At 42.6% G+C, this 18,890-nt stretch overlaps 1 protein-coding gene across 1 annotated transcript in view; it reads left to right on the top strand.

The window, feature by feature from the left end:
- LOC139734808 (uncharacterized) overlaps positions 1-18,476 on the top strand; it is a 66,749-nt gene extending 48,273 nt beyond the window's left edge. The window contains 14 exon segments of the mRNA XM_071645594.1: positions 121-375; positions 840-1,094; positions 1,850-2,104; positions 2,422-2,706; positions 4,065-4,340; positions 5,537-5,791; positions 6,435-6,695; positions 7,112-7,360; positions 10,038-10,283; positions 13,057-13,308; positions 13,811-14,323; positions 15,559-15,681; positions 16,363-16,467; positions 17,797-18,476. Of these exon segments, the coding sequence (XP_071501695.1) occupies positions 121-375; positions 840-1,094; positions 1,850-2,104; positions 2,422-2,706; positions 4,065-4,340; positions 5,537-5,791; positions 6,435-6,695; positions 7,112-7,360; positions 10,038-10,283; positions 13,057-13,308; positions 13,811-14,323; positions 15,559-15,681; positions 16,363-16,467; positions 17,797-18,014 (3,548 nt within the window). The 3' untranslated portion in view covers positions 18,015-18,476.
- Positions 18,477-18,890: the final 414 nt, after the last annotated feature.

Below are 18,890 nucleotides of genomic sequence, written 5' to 3'. Positions count from 1 at the left end.
GATGCTTGTGAAACACCCCAAGTCTGCAAAATCTGCAATATCTCTCGAGTAATGATGAATTATGGCTTGCCAATGTGTACACTATTCAAGCCTCTTTCCTTTTTTGCATCTGTATTCCAGTGGAGGAAACCGACAGCATTCCACCTGTTATCAACAACTGTCCCAACACCATCGTCGTCAGCGCCGGTGAGACTGGCACCACGGCCACCGCGACTTGGACGGAGCCTACCGCTACCGACAACAGCGGAACCGTCTCCGTGTCCAACAACTACAACCCCGGCCAGAGCTTCCCCGTGGGAGACACCACAGTGGTCTACACCTTCACTGACGATGCCGGCAACCAGAATACTTGTACCTTCTCCGTCACCGTCTTCCGTAAGTTATCCATTGCCGTAACATATTCTTACAAGTATTAGTGTTAAGTAATTCAATGTAGTGTAGTGTAGTGTAGTAGTGTAGTGTAGTGCAGTGGTGTAGTGTAGTGTTGAATTTGTCAGATTTGATTTGTTTAAAAAGGCGAGTTTGATATCACTTATTCGAAGGCGTACTTCATTACCGCACTGGTTTGTTTATTTACCTGTGTTATCCACTTGGCAAAGGCCAATAAGCAAAATACGTTTTTGCCAAATAAAACATTGAATTTACACACCGTGTCAAGAGTCTTTATCAAAAAAGGAGTTTGCAAAGAGAAGAAAGTGATATTTCAGAGCAGAAGAATTGTGACTCAAATGAAACTTGAGAAAATTCTCCACTCGTAGGCAACATTTACAGTCGTCACATACCGGATTTTACTTCCAATATGCATAGGTGTTATTCTAGTTAAATCCTTCATGTTACAGGAGAGATTGTCAACCAGTCCCCGACCATCACATTCTGTCCCGCGGGACCACTGTCCTACTCGACCGTGGGCGCATCCGAGGTCGTCGTCAGATTCCCCGTCCCCACTGCGACCGACGACTCCGGCATCGCTCCGACGGTGTCTAGCAACTTCTCTCCCGGCCAGTCGTACGCCGTCGGCACGTACGTCGTGACTTACACCTTCACCGACAATACTGGCCTCACCAGTGAATGTACTTTCACCGTTCAAGTTGTTGGTGAGTTATAGCAACGGTTTCATATTTCATAATTCTCTTACAGGCATCCGGGCCACAAGGAAATGGCTGTTGATTTGTGCATCACATGTTATAGTAAATTCGTTAAAAAAGATACCCAAGGCTGGAAATGAATCAATGCTTAAAATTACTCACTGATGGCGAAACTGACTATGAATTTGTACATTGGTTGCTTATGTTGGGTTTAAGATTATTCGTCATTGTTTGCTTCCGGTCTTTGTAATACAAACTTTATCCTTGTACGATTTTGTTCTTAAAGCATGTAAAAGCTTGATTAAATGAGCAACAGTATTGAGGAAGAGTATACCGTAGAATACATGTGAGAGGGCAAGCTAGCTCCCATATTAGGAGTTTCTCTATTCCAATGGTTGTCCTTGCAAATCTCGAGAGCCAAATTATGACGTAAATCAATATCATTTCCTCAATTTTGTTTTTCCTATTTCACAAAGATTTTGTTCACCTATTTAACACATTCAGGTACAGATAAATGCCACTGTGTGTGATACATAGTATAAGTTACGCAATTTGACAGACGGCTTAAACAGTCTATATGGCATGGACTGGATTCCAGCTAATATGGGATGCAAGATCTTGGGATTTTGCAGACATAATTATTTTCATTTATCTTATTTGCTCGTTTCAATGGTGATCAAAGATTAAATGTGTTGTCATTTAGAATTGTTAGAAATAGAATGCAAGAAAATGATTACATCTTATTTCTTTGTTGTCCCTAACAGCTGGAGGTGACATCACCCCTCCAACCATTTCGGACTGTCCCAACATGGCTATCACCGCCGTCGCACCCGCCGGCGCCTCGGGCACCACTGTGACGTGGACCGTTCCCACGGCAACCGACGATTCTGGCTCTGTGACAACCAGCAGCTCGGCCGCACCCGGTAGCTTCTTCGCGGTCGGTACCACAGCCGTGACCTATACCTTCACCGACTCGTCTGGAAACAGCGCACAGTGTATCTTCAACGTGATCATCACTGGTAAGTCTCTTTCTTTTATGTACGTCATTGCTTTTGAGGAACATACAATATTTGACTTTTTTTTCTTTCATGAATAGAGAAGAGATTAATAGTCAGCGTTCTGAGGATTAAAGTTCAATACGATGGTTATGAATATTTTTCAACAGTTAATCTTTAATGCATGTGCAGGAATTTGAATCTAGAGTGCATTTTTTAAAGTCCATTTCATTTTGGAAGGTCGCCTGTTCACTGTGACAAAAACTGTCAAATCAAATGTTGCCCGAGTATATGTTTTCGCTTGCTTAAATGTTGTATGTGTTGCCTGCCTGACGAAACAGAGACTTCCATCGTCGAGACTCCAGCCCCAACCAACCTGGTCCTCACACCAAGCACCGACTCCATCGTGGCCACCTGGACGCCGCCCGTGGGCTCCTTCGACGGCTATCAGATCACCGTCGGCTCGGCATCGAGCCCCAACCTCCTCACCCAGGCTCTGCCAGCCTCAGCCAGCAGCTACACCATTCCCAACCTCTCCCCCAGCACGGCCTATGTTGTCAGCATCGCCGCCACTGGCAATGCAGGACTTAGCTCCTCCATCTCCGGGACTGCAACCACAAGTGCAGGTGAGTTATGGTCGTATTAACCTTTTTCAGTGCCGGTTCACACACAAACACACAGTCACAAAGGCACAAACATCTTTAATTGTGTTGTACACATTGTCCAAACTCCATTACACAGATAGGGTTATACACATCTGTCAACTATTCTATCTTTTTATGATGTGTTTTTGCCATGGAAAAAAAAATGAAAGAGACAAATATTTGATACTTGCAAATTGCCTATCTACTCACCGTGTTAAGTTTGTTTGTTTGTTTGATGGGGGTAGGATATTTTTTCCCGTGATGCCTAGGGCGTTGCAACAACGTGAAGACGTCATGGTAGTTTAAAACAGAAACGCGTTCGAAATCAAAGAGCTGCTATAATTATATAAAAATGAAAGAAATAAAAAAACAAAACTTGAAATGTTTTGAAACGAGGACTCGTGCCTTCTAAGATTGCTGAGAACTTTTCTGGTATGTTGCGAGTTTAGAGATCGCCGTAGGTCGTTCTATAACGTTTTCCTTTCCGTGTTTCGTTTCACCACAACAGTGACCGAGACCCCTGCCCCGTCCAACCTGGGCGTCACCACCACCACCACTACCCTCACTGCCTCCTGGACCGCACCCAATGGTGCCTACACCGGCTACCAGCTGACTGTGGGTAGTCCCACCAACCCTAGTCTGATCGTCCAGAACCTCGGGGCGGGCACCACCACGTACACCGCCAGCAACCTGACACCCAACACGGCATACACCATTAGTTTGGCTGCCACTGGCACCGCTGGTTTGAGTGCAGCTGTTTCAGCAGTTGGTGTGACCGACGCTGGTGAGTTTGATTTGTATCCCGTCCGACTTAGAGGTCTTATATCCCTTTTGCAAAGATCACAAAACTTGAATGTCTCCAAATAGTGCTTATTCACCTCTATCATCAAGAAGCTTCCAGTTCCATTACCCTGAGGAGCAGTCTGATTTTATTACTTCTTACAATAAACCAGCTTACGATAAAGAATCTAATTTTCAAAGTTGCAAGAGGGACACACGAACTGTTCGTCTTTCATTTCTCCGTCTGTACAGAAACAAAAAGAAATATAACCTACGTTCGCTCTACTCTTTCTTCCACCTCTCTTCCTGATTTCATATTTTGAGATGAGAAATGCATGCCAATTTTTATTGGGCAGATTTCATACAATTATTGTACATGATTCAAATCGTACTCGTTACTTTTTGAATAACTGCTGGTCACTTTGTTGTTGATATCTGTGACGGTCGTTGAGAACAGATTAAATGGTAATACATAAGTAGCATCTCCTTGTAAGAGACGTAAAGGGAAAAAAGTGTTTGAACTCACACATAACTTTCTTCGTCTTTGATATCAAAATCAGAGACCGGACAGGCCCCGGCTTCCGTGAGCAACGTCGCCCTCACACCTTCCTCAAACGCCATCACTGTTTCCTTTACGGCGCCCTCTGGTGACGTGTCTGGGTACAACGTCGGCGCTGGCACGACGACCGCTGCTAACCAGCAGACGGCAACCCTGGCTGGCGATGCGACCAGCTACACCTTCAGCGGTCTCGCTCCGTCCACTCTCTACTTCGTCACCGTCCAGGCTTTCAATGGCTTCGGTAGCAGCCCTGCAACTTTGGACAGTGCCAATACTTGTAAGCACCCCCCCCCCCCCTTTACCACAGTGGTAGTGCAGTTGTAAGGAGCGATCATTACAGAAGAAAACAAAGTAGATGTGGTTGACGTCGGCGTAATTGTGAGCACTGTAGTATGCTTTGTGATGCTTGGTGACGACTTTCAATGAGCACGAAAAATATGTGTTTTTATAACAAACTTCAGGTTATTATTGTAGGCCTTTTTAGAAATCACAACACCAAACTATGATTACTATTGCCGTTTTTAACTCTTTATTGCCATGGTGGAAACCCCCTGTGTGCCACGTTATTCTGAGACACGAAGGTAGTCATGCTTTGAGAAAGAATTATGTTTTTCCAATCTATATAACTTCTACTAATTTCTGTTAAGGAACGTAATAGTAAGCAAAGTTGAAGAGGAATGGCAAGCTTTGCTTTGATACAATTGTATGACAAATCTACTTCTGTTTTTTTTCTCTTGAATGACAGTTGCTACATTACTGTAGAGGCATGACTTTTGCACATGAAACGGTGACAGAAACTTAGAATTTACACGCAGAACTAGTTGGGAACACCGCTTGCAGTCAATCACCACATAGAATGCAAGCTGTATGTAAAAGGAACAAAAGCGCGAGAAAAGCTTTCATTGTACCGCGGGATTTGGCGATTTATCGATCGGTTTAAGCGGATTTGTGCGTTTGAGCAGAATATGCGAAGTCGGCACGCCGTCGACTGAGTGGGACATGCGAACGTGGCACATGAAGAGTTAACAGTTGGACATGGGCTTCGTCAGTAGAGTCAATGTGGCTAGAGCTGTCCACATATCATGTTTATCATGTTTTGTGCTTCCCTCGTGAACAACTCGTACTAATGACCCTAAAATTTAATTTCGGTGTATATAACTGTTTAATATTAATTGTAATCCACCGTTTGTTGTGCATCTGGTTTCCCCTGGTCACTGCAGTATCTGCTGATTAGTCTGACGGTAGTCCAGCTACTGTTGCTATACAGTGACTGAATTACTTAAATGTAATCTATCTGAACACGCCACTCTTGGATGTGAGGGTGTGGTCGGAAAGATTTCAACTGCTCCCTACATTGCAATTATTAGATTATCTACCAAGCGTGCTTTCTTTATTCATTGAAATACCCAATTCAATATCGAAACCTTTACTAAATGGTCAAACTTTTTTTATAATTCTTTTTGGTCCTTACAGTGGACGTGGTGGTGGCTGGCGGACCAGTCATCGACAATTGTCCCGTAGCCATCCCCACCTCGCTGCCTTTCGGTACCTACGCCTACGTCACTTGGGACGAGCCGACGGCAACATCCTCCCTTGGCCCCGTTACCACAGTAACCTCGCCCGGATACACGGCGGCATACTTCAGGCTGGGCACGTACACTTTCACATACGAGTACGCAGATGTCAACGGTGACACCAGCGAGTGTACATTCGACATTGTTGTCACTGGTGAGTATTGGTATATCACGCAGATTAAAAATCTCCTCGCCCACCGCCTCAAAAATGCAATTGATGTTGTGTTCAAACAGGGATGCCTTATAATGCCAGACTACCTTGTAGTACCTTGTAGTTGTTATCCCCGAAGACCTCCGCTAGGAAGGGTAACTCGGGAAGTTTCTAATGGTGAGGGGCCTCCGTGTTCTTTTAGTCTGATTTATAGAGATGTGACCTCTATTATATTTATGAAGCCTACAATCTACCATGTACTAGCCTCTTGTAGACGGCCCTGGAGCTGTTGCAAGTCCGTAGAGCCGATATTGAGGCGAAAATTTTGGAGAGCAAAAAGGGCTCTATAAACTGAGACATATAAAACAAAATAACATGGCAAGGAGGAGCTGTTGGAGGGCTGAAGAAAAGGAGATGAGTGAGGATTCGCCATTGCTAAGGTGTATAGGTCCACTACTGACGGTGAAGGGGCCGAGTTGTATTCTCTGCTTGACCTATATTACATATGCCAGGAAGGGACTTCTGTTGAAAAAGTTAACACGTTTCTTTTATCGTTTGTGTCACTGAAGGTGCTTTGATCACTGCGGAAATCTTCCGAAGCTATCTTAGAATAATTGTATTCAATTTTTGTCAAAAATCATTGCAGATGGTAGCGATACCGATGCACCGGTCGTCTCCGGCTGCCCCTCCGACGTCAGCGTCTCCGTCTCCGGTGGCTCGTCCAGCGCAGCCGCTAGCTGGGTGGAACCAACCGCCACCGACGCCTCTCAGCCAGTTACCGTCAGGAACAACTATTCTCCAGGTGATACTTTCCCCGTGGGAACCACGGCCGTCACCTACACCTTCATCGACGCCGCCGGATACTACTCCACCTGCTCCTTCAATGTGGTTGTCTCGTCAGGCGGTGGTAAGGAGCGCAGAGATTTTATTCATTTTGATTTTGATTTGTGTGTGTGTGTGATAGGAAGCACAAAGATTTTATTCATTTTAATTCTTTTCAAGGCAATAGTCATTCTTTCCAGCAAGCATAGTGAGATGTGGAAACATTACCCGGTGATGCCCGGTCTCAATTCGCCAAGCACCGCATGCTCTGGCGGTATTAAACATAACACCAAAATAAGTGTCTTGCCAAGAACTGTCATCAATGCAGGCGAATGAAAAAAGTTGATTCCTAAAATGAAGAGACAGTGCACATGAAGTTCTCAAGGCCGGGCATAAGATAATTGATTGTACTCCAAAAGAGATGTAAAATTGTCATTCAAAGTTGTCGAAGTGACGGTCTAAATCGGTGTTCATTCAATCCGTCCTTTTCACTCCAAACAGTCGTTACAGACAACGTCAGTCCCGTCTTCGATAACTGCCCGTCATCTCAGGTCATCGTCGTCGAGGCCTCGGCATCGAGCGCCTCTGCCGTTTGGCAAGTGCCCACCGCAACCGACAACTCTGGCAGCGTGAACGTCCAGGTGAGCCCGGATCAGAGCGTCTTCCCCGTCGGCACGACTACCGTTACCTACACGGCCACCGACCCGAGCGGAAATGCGGCTACGTGTTCCTTCGACATCTCCGTAGTCCGTAAGTTTCTTGCTTATGATCTTTAGCTTCTTGAAGGAAGCAGAGTTAACCAAAAGAAGAATAAACCGGAGGGGAATCAAATGGAGGGAGACGGAAACATTTCCAGTGTGGGCGGTGACAGACACCACAAACTTTCTCGTATCATATGCGCCTGTTAAACTAAATTCTGTAAACTTAACAGAAATTAATGATAACATTTTACATATGTGTACTTACAACTACAGATATATACATATATTACATATTTACAATGGTCAGATAGATGGCATGTACTGGCCATAGAGGCGGTGGCGAACGTCTCCGCCAGCAGGGTCGGCAGGGCCACCCCACGGATATCTGCCACCACATCGCCGACAAAGAGTGGGGCGTTATACCACATGTCCGCATGAGGTTTCAGGTGAGGAGAGTCCGTTTCTAGAAACAATCGATTGCAAAGGATGGCCCGCACAGCCTCCTGGACATTCCCGAAAATTTGGACCAGGCCGGTGATCCCAAAATAAACGTTGAGGTCCGGCGCCAGTCGAGGATGAGGATGATGTTCCCACCGAAGCAGTGGAGATGCATTCTTTGGAACGGCTAGTATCTTCTGCCGTAACAGGCGGAGAGCCAGCCAGTGGAGCACCGTGCTAAAGGTGTCCTCAGCACTTCCCCGTAGGTGCATGACAAGCACGTATCCGATGGTGTCCTAGAGAGAGAGGATCCGCTTAAATAGGTCCTCTTGGTGCCCCCCCCCCCTTCCTCCGGGTTCCTGGGCATCGATAGATCGAAGCCCACTTCGCTCACTGCAACAACCCGAGGGTGTTGCAGGATACGGACATAGGCATCACACTGCCCGCGGTGAACTTCGTCGCCTTCTTCGAGTGGATCCCCACCGCCACCTTGTATTTGAGGGCCTGATGGAAGTGACCCTCAAATCCAGCCTTGGCGAACTTCTCCGGGTCGCAGAAGTTCACCACCCCCCCCCCCCGGCAAGTTGGACCGGCATCCTTGGCTTCCTCCCTGGGGTCAGTGTTCTGTCCCCAGGGTTTTCAAGGGAATCGATTCGTAGCCGGTCCGAATGTTTTACTGCAGAATTTTCCTCTTCTTTCCACAAAAATATTCATTTATCAACATTCAGATAACAAAACAATGTCACATCATTATCAAACATATACATAAAACGGATAATCAATTTGTCAAACAGCTAAAAACAGTCTAATATGAATATGATTCCAATTAATATTGGATGTAATATCACATAATATTGATATACAAATCCTGACAGAAGTTCATAGGTGATATTTTCCTTCTCCCCAGAAGAAAAAATATACTTGTATTTCTCAAAGTAAGTACTTGAAATTACATAGTACAAAAAATGATGGTAAAAGTTAGAAAGTAACATTAAAAAAACATCCAATATCCAATAAACATTCCAGTGCCTTGTGTGCCATTTATATTACAGGAAATGTTCTGATTCATATGAATAATTCCTTCTAATTCAAAATAATTTTTGGAAATTCATAATATTTTCTGAAAGGAAATCTAAGACAACTTGCATGTCTTAATTTTAAAACTTACTAAAAATGTAGTATTTTGCATATAAAACATAAAGAAATAAAGGGCGGAAGTTACCCCTTAATGCACAAAATATGAAAATCTTTACGCCTAGCAAGAATGTTTCTAATGCCGGACATTTCAAGAATTAAATGCTAAGTTGATTAAGAAGCGCTTGAACAAAATTAAACATGAACATATTTTGGCTTTGTCAACAGAATAAATTTACACGAAAAAATATGAATTTTACCCCAGTCGGAAATACTGGATCGAGTGTGACTTTAACATTTACAGTCTTTGAACCTATTCTGGGGATTTTAAAAAAAAGCAATACATGAGAAGACAAATTGTACAAAATTGACGGGCAGCTTCAAAACGTCTAGCTAATATAAATATGATTCCAATTGATATTACATACACAACCTTTAGTTATTTAAGACATTTATTCATCTACTTTCTTTGCCTGATTTAAAAGTTAATAAAATTGGCTAAAATGTAATGATTTATGTTATTTCTAACAGAAAATATAAAGTATTTTGCATACAAATAAACCACGTTGTAACACCTTGGGTTTTCAGTAGAACCAAGTATAAAAGCACTTGTAGTAATTAGAATTTGATTCTTTAATATAATTTCCTGTACTTGAGCAATACACCTTTGAGGTAACATCACATTCCCAAAACAAATGTGCAATTGTTTCTGTGGAGCTCGAACAAAACGTACACTGTTGTGTGTTATATAGTCCCATTGCAAAAAAAAAAAATAATAATAATAATTTACTAACACCAGTCATTCTATGCAGAATGCTATAATGAGGAAGTCTTTGATTCAGGGGAAAATACACAAGAAACATTGTAGATCTTAATCCAATCCAAGTTTTGGTAAAAAGATTATTCCCATTTCCTTTCAGATTAAGGTGGTTAAAATATTTGATCACATGATATTCGGTGTATAATATCGACATATCTTGGTTCTTTTGAACAAATTATATATATCGTATCTTCTTGTTGCGTCTTTATTTCATTATCATTCTGATTTCTTTTCAATGTATTTTTTCCACTGTAAGGGGATTACATGAATAACTGAAAAATACTCTTACAAAATTACAGCAATTTTTTCTCTTCCAACAATGTTCTCCTTCCAGGCGACACCGAGGCTCCTGTCTTTGCCAACTGCCCCTCTGACCAGACCGTCGTGGTTGGCTTCGGTGCCACCAGCGGCACGGCGACCTGGACCGCTCCCACTGCCACGGACAACTTCGGTACCGTCAGCATTTCCAGCAACTTCAACTCCGGCGACGCTTTCCCACTGGGCGCCACAGCTGTGACGTACACGGCCACCGATTCGTACGGCAACTCGGCCACGTGTTCGTTTGTCGTCTCCGTGTCGGGTGAGACACTGTATTTTATATATCGAATTTGTGATTCTGTGTTTTTCTAACTGTAACTCTGCGACTAGTGAACTGTTTCTCGGGTAGCTAGTTAGAATCATTGTCTTTTCTTGTAAACCTGCGGAAGCACAATGCACGGAGTTCTAACATTATCAATGGGCAACATCTTTTGAAATTGTGGCATTCAGAAAGCATACTCCAACTTGATAAAAATTCATCAAGGACAAGTCAAAGGCACCTCCCATTTTTATGCCTCCGCCACGAAGTGGTGCCGGAGGCATTATGTTTTCGGGTTGTCCGTCCGTCCGTCCGTCCGTCCTTCCGTCCGTCCGTCCGTCCGTCCGTCCGTCCGTCCTTCCGTCCGTCTTTCCGTCCGTCCGTAATGAATTTTGTGGACAAGGTAACTATCAATAGCTGTTGAGGTATCCTGATGAAACTTGGCATGTATGTGTATTAGGGGGTGAAGTTGTGCCTATCAACTTTTGGGTGCATGTGCTCAAGGTCAAAGGTCAAAAGGTCAAGGTCAAATACATAAAATTTCACTATTTCCACCATATCTACGCAATGCCTGAAGATATTTTCTTGAAACTTAGTGTATACATGTATTACCCAATTTAGATTCTCTGGTGAAAGTTTGGGTCATGAGGTCAAAGGTCAAAGGTCAAAAGGTCGAGTAAAAGTATTAAAACTTCTTTTTTTTCTCTGTAAATTGGAAAATTGTTCAAGGTATCTTCATGGAACATAGTATATATACATGTACTGACTGGCAGTGATTATCTAGAGAATGTAGGGTTCATGGGGTCAAAGGTCAGGGGTCAAAGGTCAAGTGCAACACTTCAAAATTTTACTATTTCCCTCATGTTCATGCAATGCCAGCAGGATTAGTATTTTTGTCCCCGCCGAACGAGTTCGAGCAGGGGACTATGAAACGGGCTCCGTACGTGTGTGTGTCCGTGTGTCCGTCCGTCTGTCCGTCCGTCCGTCCGTGTGTCCGTGTGTCCGTGTGTCCGTGTGTGCGTCCGTGTGTGATCAAAATCTTCAATTTGCTACTTCTCTGTCATTTATGAGCCAATTTTGATTCTGTTTGCTTTATATGATAGCACTACATGGGAGCTTTGAAACTTCTACACAGAATTTCAGTCGTGACCTTTGATCTTGACCTTTGACCTATATTGTACATTTTGCTACAAAATGCTACTCCTTCGCCATTTCTAACCCGATTTCGATTCCGTTTGCTTTATGTGATGGCGCTAGGTGAGGGCTTCAAAACTTCTACACAGAATTTTGACCTTTGACTTCTTTGACCTTTGACCTTGATTTTTTGACCTATATTGTACATTTTGCTACAAAATGCTACTCCTTCGCCATTTCTAACCCGATTTCGATTCCGTTTGCTTTATGTGATGGCACTAGGTGAGGGCTTCAAAACTTCTACACAGAATTTTGACCTTTGACTTCTTTGACCTTTGACCTTGATTTTTGACCTATATTGTACATTTTGCTACGAAATGCTACTCCTTCGCCATTTTTAACCCGATTTCGATTCCGTTTGCTTTATATGATGGCACTAGTTGAGGGCTTCAAAACTTCTACACAGAATTTTGACCTTTGACGTCTTTGACCTTTGACCTTGATTTTTGACCTATATTGTGCATTTTGCTACAGAATGCTACTCCTTCGCCATTTCTAACCCGATTTCGATTCCGTTTGCTTTATGTGATAGCACTAGGTGAGGGCTTCAAAACTTCTACACAGAATTTTGACCTTTGTCTTCTTTGACCTTTGACCTTGATTTTTGACCTATATTGTACATTGGCTACAAAATGCTACTCCTTCGCCATTTCTAACCCAATTTCGATTCCATTTGCTTTATGTGATGGCACTAGGTGAGGGCTTCAAAACTTCTACACAGAATTTTGACCTTTGACCTTGATTTTTTACCTATATTGCACATTTTGTTACAAAATGCTACTTCCGGCGGGGACATATGTTACGCACTGCGTAATTTCTACTTTTCCTTGTTTTTTTTACACTTGGTGTATGCATGTGTAACCTAATAGAAATTCTCTGGAGAGTTTTTTTTTCTTTTTCTTTTTTTATTGCCTCAAAGGTCAAAAGGTCAAAGATCAAGTGAAAGTGCTGAACTAACTTTTTCCTCCATATCTCGGAAGTGGCTCAATTTATCGTGAAACCTACTGCATATCTATGCATGTTCTACCTGAAAGTGATTATCTTATGAATTGTAGGGTCTAAGGCCAGATGAACATGGTAACAATTTACTATTCAGTACAGAAATTGCACTTTTTCTCCATACCGGTACCATGAAAATTACTCAATGCATAAATGTATGAATGGGTCAAAGTCAAGTTAAAGTCCTTAAATCCCCAAATACATGCTCTCCTATTCATCCAATTAAACCAAGTTCAAGGAAGGTGAACATTCAACACATTTCTGACAAACTTGTCATTTCAATATTTTGCCAGTTTTGTGAAAATGTAATCACACATTGTCCACATGGACTATCTAGACCTATTAGGAGAATCATGCATTATGGCGGAGGCATACCAGTCGCCATAGCGACATTTCTAGTTTTGTTTTGGCAACACTTAAATATATACTTGTTTTTCAATGAAATGCGAATGCGTTTGTATTGTTCGTTTTATCAGATATTTCAAGATAGATTTGCCATTTCATTGTCACACATTGTTCGAGGTTATATCAATGGTGAGAATCACAACCACATAAACTTGGGTGTCGTGAATTTCAATTGTAGCTACTGGAGACTCCACACCACCGGTCTTTGCGAACTGCCCGGCTGACGTCAGCGTTCAGGTGACCACAGGCGTGACCGAGGCCCTCGTCTCGTGGACCGCGCCCACCGCCACCGACAACTCTGGCGTTGTGACCGTCACCTCTACCCGCAGCCCCGGCGATGCCTTCAGCGTCGGTACCACCCAGGTGGTCTACACCGCCACTGACGGCAGCGGAAACCAGGCCGTCTGCTCATTCTTCGTCACTGTGTCGAGTAAGGATTGAATTGTGCTCGTTACGTCTTGCGTGTAATTGTTCTTGGCTGTTTGTTGCGTAGATCTTTGATTGTTAGCCCATTACTTTTGCCAGTTGGTGCAGTGGATCAATGCTTTAGACAAAATATTCGGGGATACCCTCGGTAAACTGTTTTAATGTACTGATGGACAAAAAAAAAAATGGACACGTTTGTACTGTGAAATCCAAATACTGCGGTGATATTCCCAGCAGTGAACATGAGGAGTTACTGTCCTGGTGCACTTTTTTTTTAAACATAGATTGGTGTGTGAGTACGAGATAATGATAGTGGTGACTTATTGATGGACAGTCGTGGTATTAAATCGCCGTCGCCGAAAGATGTTTCAGATTGAAATAATCACAAAGAAAATAACCTTTTGAAAGTCCAGACGAAATCTGTCGAGTAAATACTAACAGGTGTTTTTATTAGGTGATACCATGTTGAACCCAATCTGAACTACTTTGCCCCGTTTTGTCTTCAGCCGTCTCTCCAGTTGACGTGACTCCACCCGTCCTGTCCAACTGCCCCACGGACATCGTCCAGACCGCTGCCTCGGGAGCCTCCTTCGCAGTCGTCACGTGGGTCCCGCCCACCGCCACCGACAACGTGGGCACACCCACCGTCTCCAGCAACTTCCCCTCCGGCTCCTCTTTCCCCGTCGGTAGTACTCTGGTGACCTACACGGCCGTGGACGCCGCCGGCAACACAGCCGAGTGCAGCTTCAACATCGTTGTGCAGCCCTCGAGCACCAACACCGCCCCCGTCGTCACCTTCTGCCCCACCGACGGGCAGGTGTACTTCACCGCCCCCGGCGGCGACAGCATTGCCGTGAACTACAGCCCGCCCACGGCCACGGACGACTCCGGCTCGTTCTCGACGTCGTCGACCAACCAGCCGGGAGATGTCTTCGCTGTCGGCACGCACACCATTTCCTACACGTTCACTGATGACGAGGGCCTGTCAGCTACCTGTGCGTTCACCATCAGTGTTCAAGGTTTGTGCATCTTTACCATGTTTACATCTTGACTAAATATCTGCACTTCCGGTTTTATTATGAAATTAAATGAAAATATAGAAGGGCAGTGTTCATACGATGTGAATGACACGGAAAAAAGATTAACTAATCTTGCTAGCTCTCTACACTTCCAGATCTGCAAGTTAGCATCCATTGCATTTACATAAGATAATCGCTTTCTTTTGATCGAGTTGTCAAAGTTATATGTGGCTCTGCACCTCAAAACAGACAAAAAGTCGCCAGACATGAATTTTTAGTTAAGACCATATTCTGATAGAGCAGACTTTAAGCTTTAAAATTATATATAACTCAAATCAAATGGACTCTCCTAACCTATCTAGATATTGGAAAGAAAGCACAAACTCAGGAAAAGTGTGAACTGAGAAAAGAGGCTCTGAAGTACAGTGTCTATTCAAGCGCTTAATCTTTACCAAACCGTGCTGGCTGTGCAATGAATGGGACAAAAAACAGGAAGTAAACTACCAGAGTAACAACAATGAAGGGATTATCAAATTAAACTGAAATTAAGCATGCCTCATTAACACATTCTGTCCATAATTAATGCCAACTTTCAAAGCAGTAGCACTATCCTTTCAAAAGTTATTAGAGTTGAAAGTGAAGAGTGTGGACAAGATTTTCAGATATGAAAAAGGGATTCTAAAGGCACACCTAATCACTATTCTACCAAAAATTTTCGAGATAAACTGCTAAAAAAACACACTTTCCTGCCCGGTTTATGATACCAAATTTTAGCATTATGTAAAAGAAGACCCGCTCTTTCAGAAAATATGGAAAAGTCAAGTTCGGCTAGGTTGGCCCATTTCACTTATTTTCAGTCCTCACGCAAAATCTGTGTGCGACTTTATGTTCGTTTTGAGGTGCACGGTCACATATTAAAGAGAACGATGCTTCCACATTCTCAGATATTGCCGAGGGATCCTCTCTTTTTCCCCATTTCGGGAGAAAAGTTTTTCTTCTGTTGTGCATTAGCATTATAAAACGATATTAAGTGATTTGTGGAAAGATGTGAAGCTTCACGTCCGTAATATCATGAATGTCGGGCAGTCCAATACATCTTGTGCTGAAATAAAAGGGAGAAATGTCCAGAGCGGGGTATGACTTGGATGGATGTGGATGGCAATGACGTAATGTGATCACCACCCCCTCCCCCTCCGTAATACTCAATAACCACCTTCTCCCCCTCCTCTTTTCAGTGGGTGCCAACCCATGTTCCAGCAACCCATGTTCCCCCTCTGAGCAGTGCTTCTACATCCCATCCCAGTACCTGTGTATCGCCAGCAGGAGGCGGAGGGATACCGAATTCCTAGACCTGAGTGGTAAGCAGAAACTTTCTTCGCATTTATTTTTACTGTATCCGTTCAATTACAAGCAGAAGGGAATGTATTGAGCGATATGATGAGTTAGTAGAAGATGTTTCTTCAAATTCCTTGTTCAATTCCCAGACAAAAAAAAATATTCCCTGTTAATGTCTGTAAGTATGTGTGTGTGTGATTTATAAGACACTATGCTTGCTAAGGATGTATGATTTTTGATAAGGATCTATTAATATTTTTGAGAAAAATGAATAAAATCGGCAACAGAATTTAGATCCAGTCAAGCGTAAGGTTCGAACTGCATTAAAAAACACAACAGACCCAGGTTTGCACACCGTAATAGCATGCTTTCAGGAAAACCAACATGGGGTGAAAATATAAAGAAAAGATGTTTTACATTTTATGTGAACAAAATATACGGCAACCTTCTAACATTGGCCGATTCCAAAACCTTGCAACTTTGGGGGTACATTGCATTTGTAGTTTGCAGGGCGAACTTTAAATACTCAACCTTGGCTTACGTTGCGTGGTATTGTGGCGATTATTTTCACAATTCTGCCTAGAAATATTCAATTTGATTATACAAACCCTCGATTTAATCGTAGAGTCGGTATAATCTTGTCATTTAAAAAGAAAAAAAAACACTAAACTTTGACATTTTTTATCCCCCCTCCCTCCTCGCAGACATTTGTCCCTGTGAGAACGGTGGAATGTGTCTACTGGACGACGCTACGGCCACGGCTTCTTGTAGATGCCCGGCTGGATTTTACGGAAACCTCTGTGAAAACGGTGAGAGATGTATACATGCTCGTAAATGAACTTGAAGACCCTCCGCTAAATCATTTGTGATGTCAGACGGGTCGAAGGAAAGTGTCCTTTGGAACGTAAATTCAATTCAATTCAATTCAAGCTTATTTCCAGTCGACATAAAGTCAAACAATAAATTCATACAATGAAAACACATAGAGACAAATATAAGAATGTCAAAAGAAATACACAAACATACACAAATCATCAACAAGAACAAAAACCGATGCTTAAATTCATCATTCCTTGCATAAAATTCACCGATGCTTAAATTCATTGATTTTCAAAATCAGACTTGAGTACACATAGGCAATCGCAAGAAGAAAAGACTATTATACCCCTTTCAGGTAATCGCGGTTCAATTATCCGCATCCAAATAATGCGGATGAAATAATCAAAATCGCGTTCATAATATCCCATGAAGTGCGCACTACTTATACGAGCGCCCGTTCATATAACGGTGCGAAAGACGGGAGTATTTGTCATGGTTACTCGGCACGCCTCTATAATGACGTAATGTTTCCGGTGATATATACTCGCGTGTATGCACAGCTCTCGCTCAAGCTCAGCAATGAGCGGTTGTTCGGGAAATCGAGTGACCTTTGACCGAACTGTGGAATGTTAGTGCGCATAAGTCGTAAAACGCGTTCATGTATTCTTGATCTACTCCTCATGCTCCAATAATGCGCATAATAGCAGCGTCAAAATAATGCGCACTTTTTTACTCCTCTCCCGTTCATGTAATCAAATTTTACGACTTATTGCTCCTATTATCCGCATCCACGATTACCTGAAAGGGGTATTACTTGACATTCCAGCTTTAGATCTGTTTTTGCAATTAAGAACTTTCACAAGCCATTACCTGTGTTAAGGGCGACAAGTATCCAGAATATTTCTGACCAATTGCACCAATACTAAGTCTTCACATTGGAGAAACGCGCGTGGTCAAGTCCGTCGTTCCATTTGTTCCCTTTCCTAGGTGTTCGTGTTGGGAAAAGCTTCATGTGCTCAAGTGCTCACATAGATTCTGTTACTGTGACACGTTCAGGTCCTTACTTTGTTGGAATTGTGAATGTCTTGTTACGATCTTTCTAAAAGTTTGTGAAGGTGAAAGAATGAATTTGACGTAGCATGATTATGTGTCCTTTAGCTCTTCACGATCTTGCTGCTGTTTTTTCCCTGTTCAAGCACATTTGGGTTCAAACCATACTTGTCGTTTAAATAGATTATGGGAAAATAGAGTGCACCAAGTTTAAGCAGTCGCTGAGTCGAGAAATATTTAACATTTCTCTCTGGATTTGCAACCTGCAGAAATGGTGAATGTACACAAGCCGGAGGTCCAGGGCAAAAATGAAGTCCAGCCGTGGTCAAGCGGTAATAGCGCCCTCTTCTATTCCGTTATCATCTGTATGTCCGTCATGCTGGTGGTCATTCTCACTCTCTCGGGTCTCCTCTGCTACATCGTACCGCGATTCGCCGCCATTCCTCGACGTCGCACAAAGATGGACGAGATTCCCGTTCTCCATTAAGATAAAAAAGCAGAACAACATAACTTCTTTTTCCTTTCCATGGTATGTTACAAAGAGTGAAAAAAAAATATACCGATAACAACTAGGCGCATATTAGTTGTACAAAACAGCAATCATAGGATCTTGTATGTGCTAATTCGTCCAAGTCTTGATTGCTGAGTATTATTAAACTGCTGGAGGATGGTAGGTTTTCTTTTTGCCGTTTTATTCACTTCTTTCGGGTAAGGTCTTTGTTTTGGATTATTGAAGACATTAACGTGCAATTCTAAATTTCCAATGAAAATTATTTTATACGTACTTCAAGCTCTTTTTTTAATTTGCACTGTCCCAAAGAGCCAGTCAGTATTATGGAGGAAATTTCTTTTAATTCAAATGCAAGGTGGCTTCATTTCCTAGAAACTGGATAATTTGAAAGCTTGTTGTATGCTCAATTATAATGTTGAAAATATTATGACATATTAATCGAATTGGACATTTGCTTGAGACCTAGATGAATGCTTGTACATGCGGGAAATCCATGCCAAAAGTTGTGCTAGGGAGAACATTTTGGAATAATCTGTGGCAAAGGTGTCTTTCATTTCTCTTTCTGTATAATTCCCTTTGTGTACATATCAGTTTACTTTATTATGTATTCCCCACCTCAGTAATCGTGTAGGATTAGATGTGTAGAGCAAACTCTTCAATAATGCACTGTATAGTGTACATGAGATACCATAAAAAAGAGAATTGCTTAACCATGAAATCTACAAAAATGTATTTAATTTGAACATGTGTTCTTCAGAATGCTGCTTTTCCTGAAAACGTAATGGAGGAACTTTTCGGCACTAAGGCTTGTTTTGTTTTCTTCACGATTCACTGGAATATAAATCTTGTATC

This window comes from Diadema antillarum, unplaced genomic scaffold, assembly GCF_040938485.1.
Source record: "Diadema antillarum isolate AM-2024a unplaced genomic scaffold, OU_Dant_1.0 seq00000547_RagTag, whole genome shotgun sequence".
NCBI classification, from domain to species: domain Eukaryota; kingdom Metazoa; phylum Echinodermata; class Echinoidea; order Diadematoida; family Diadematidae; genus Diadema; species Diadema antillarum.
This window is presented reverse-complemented; position numbering and strand designations above follow the sequence as displayed.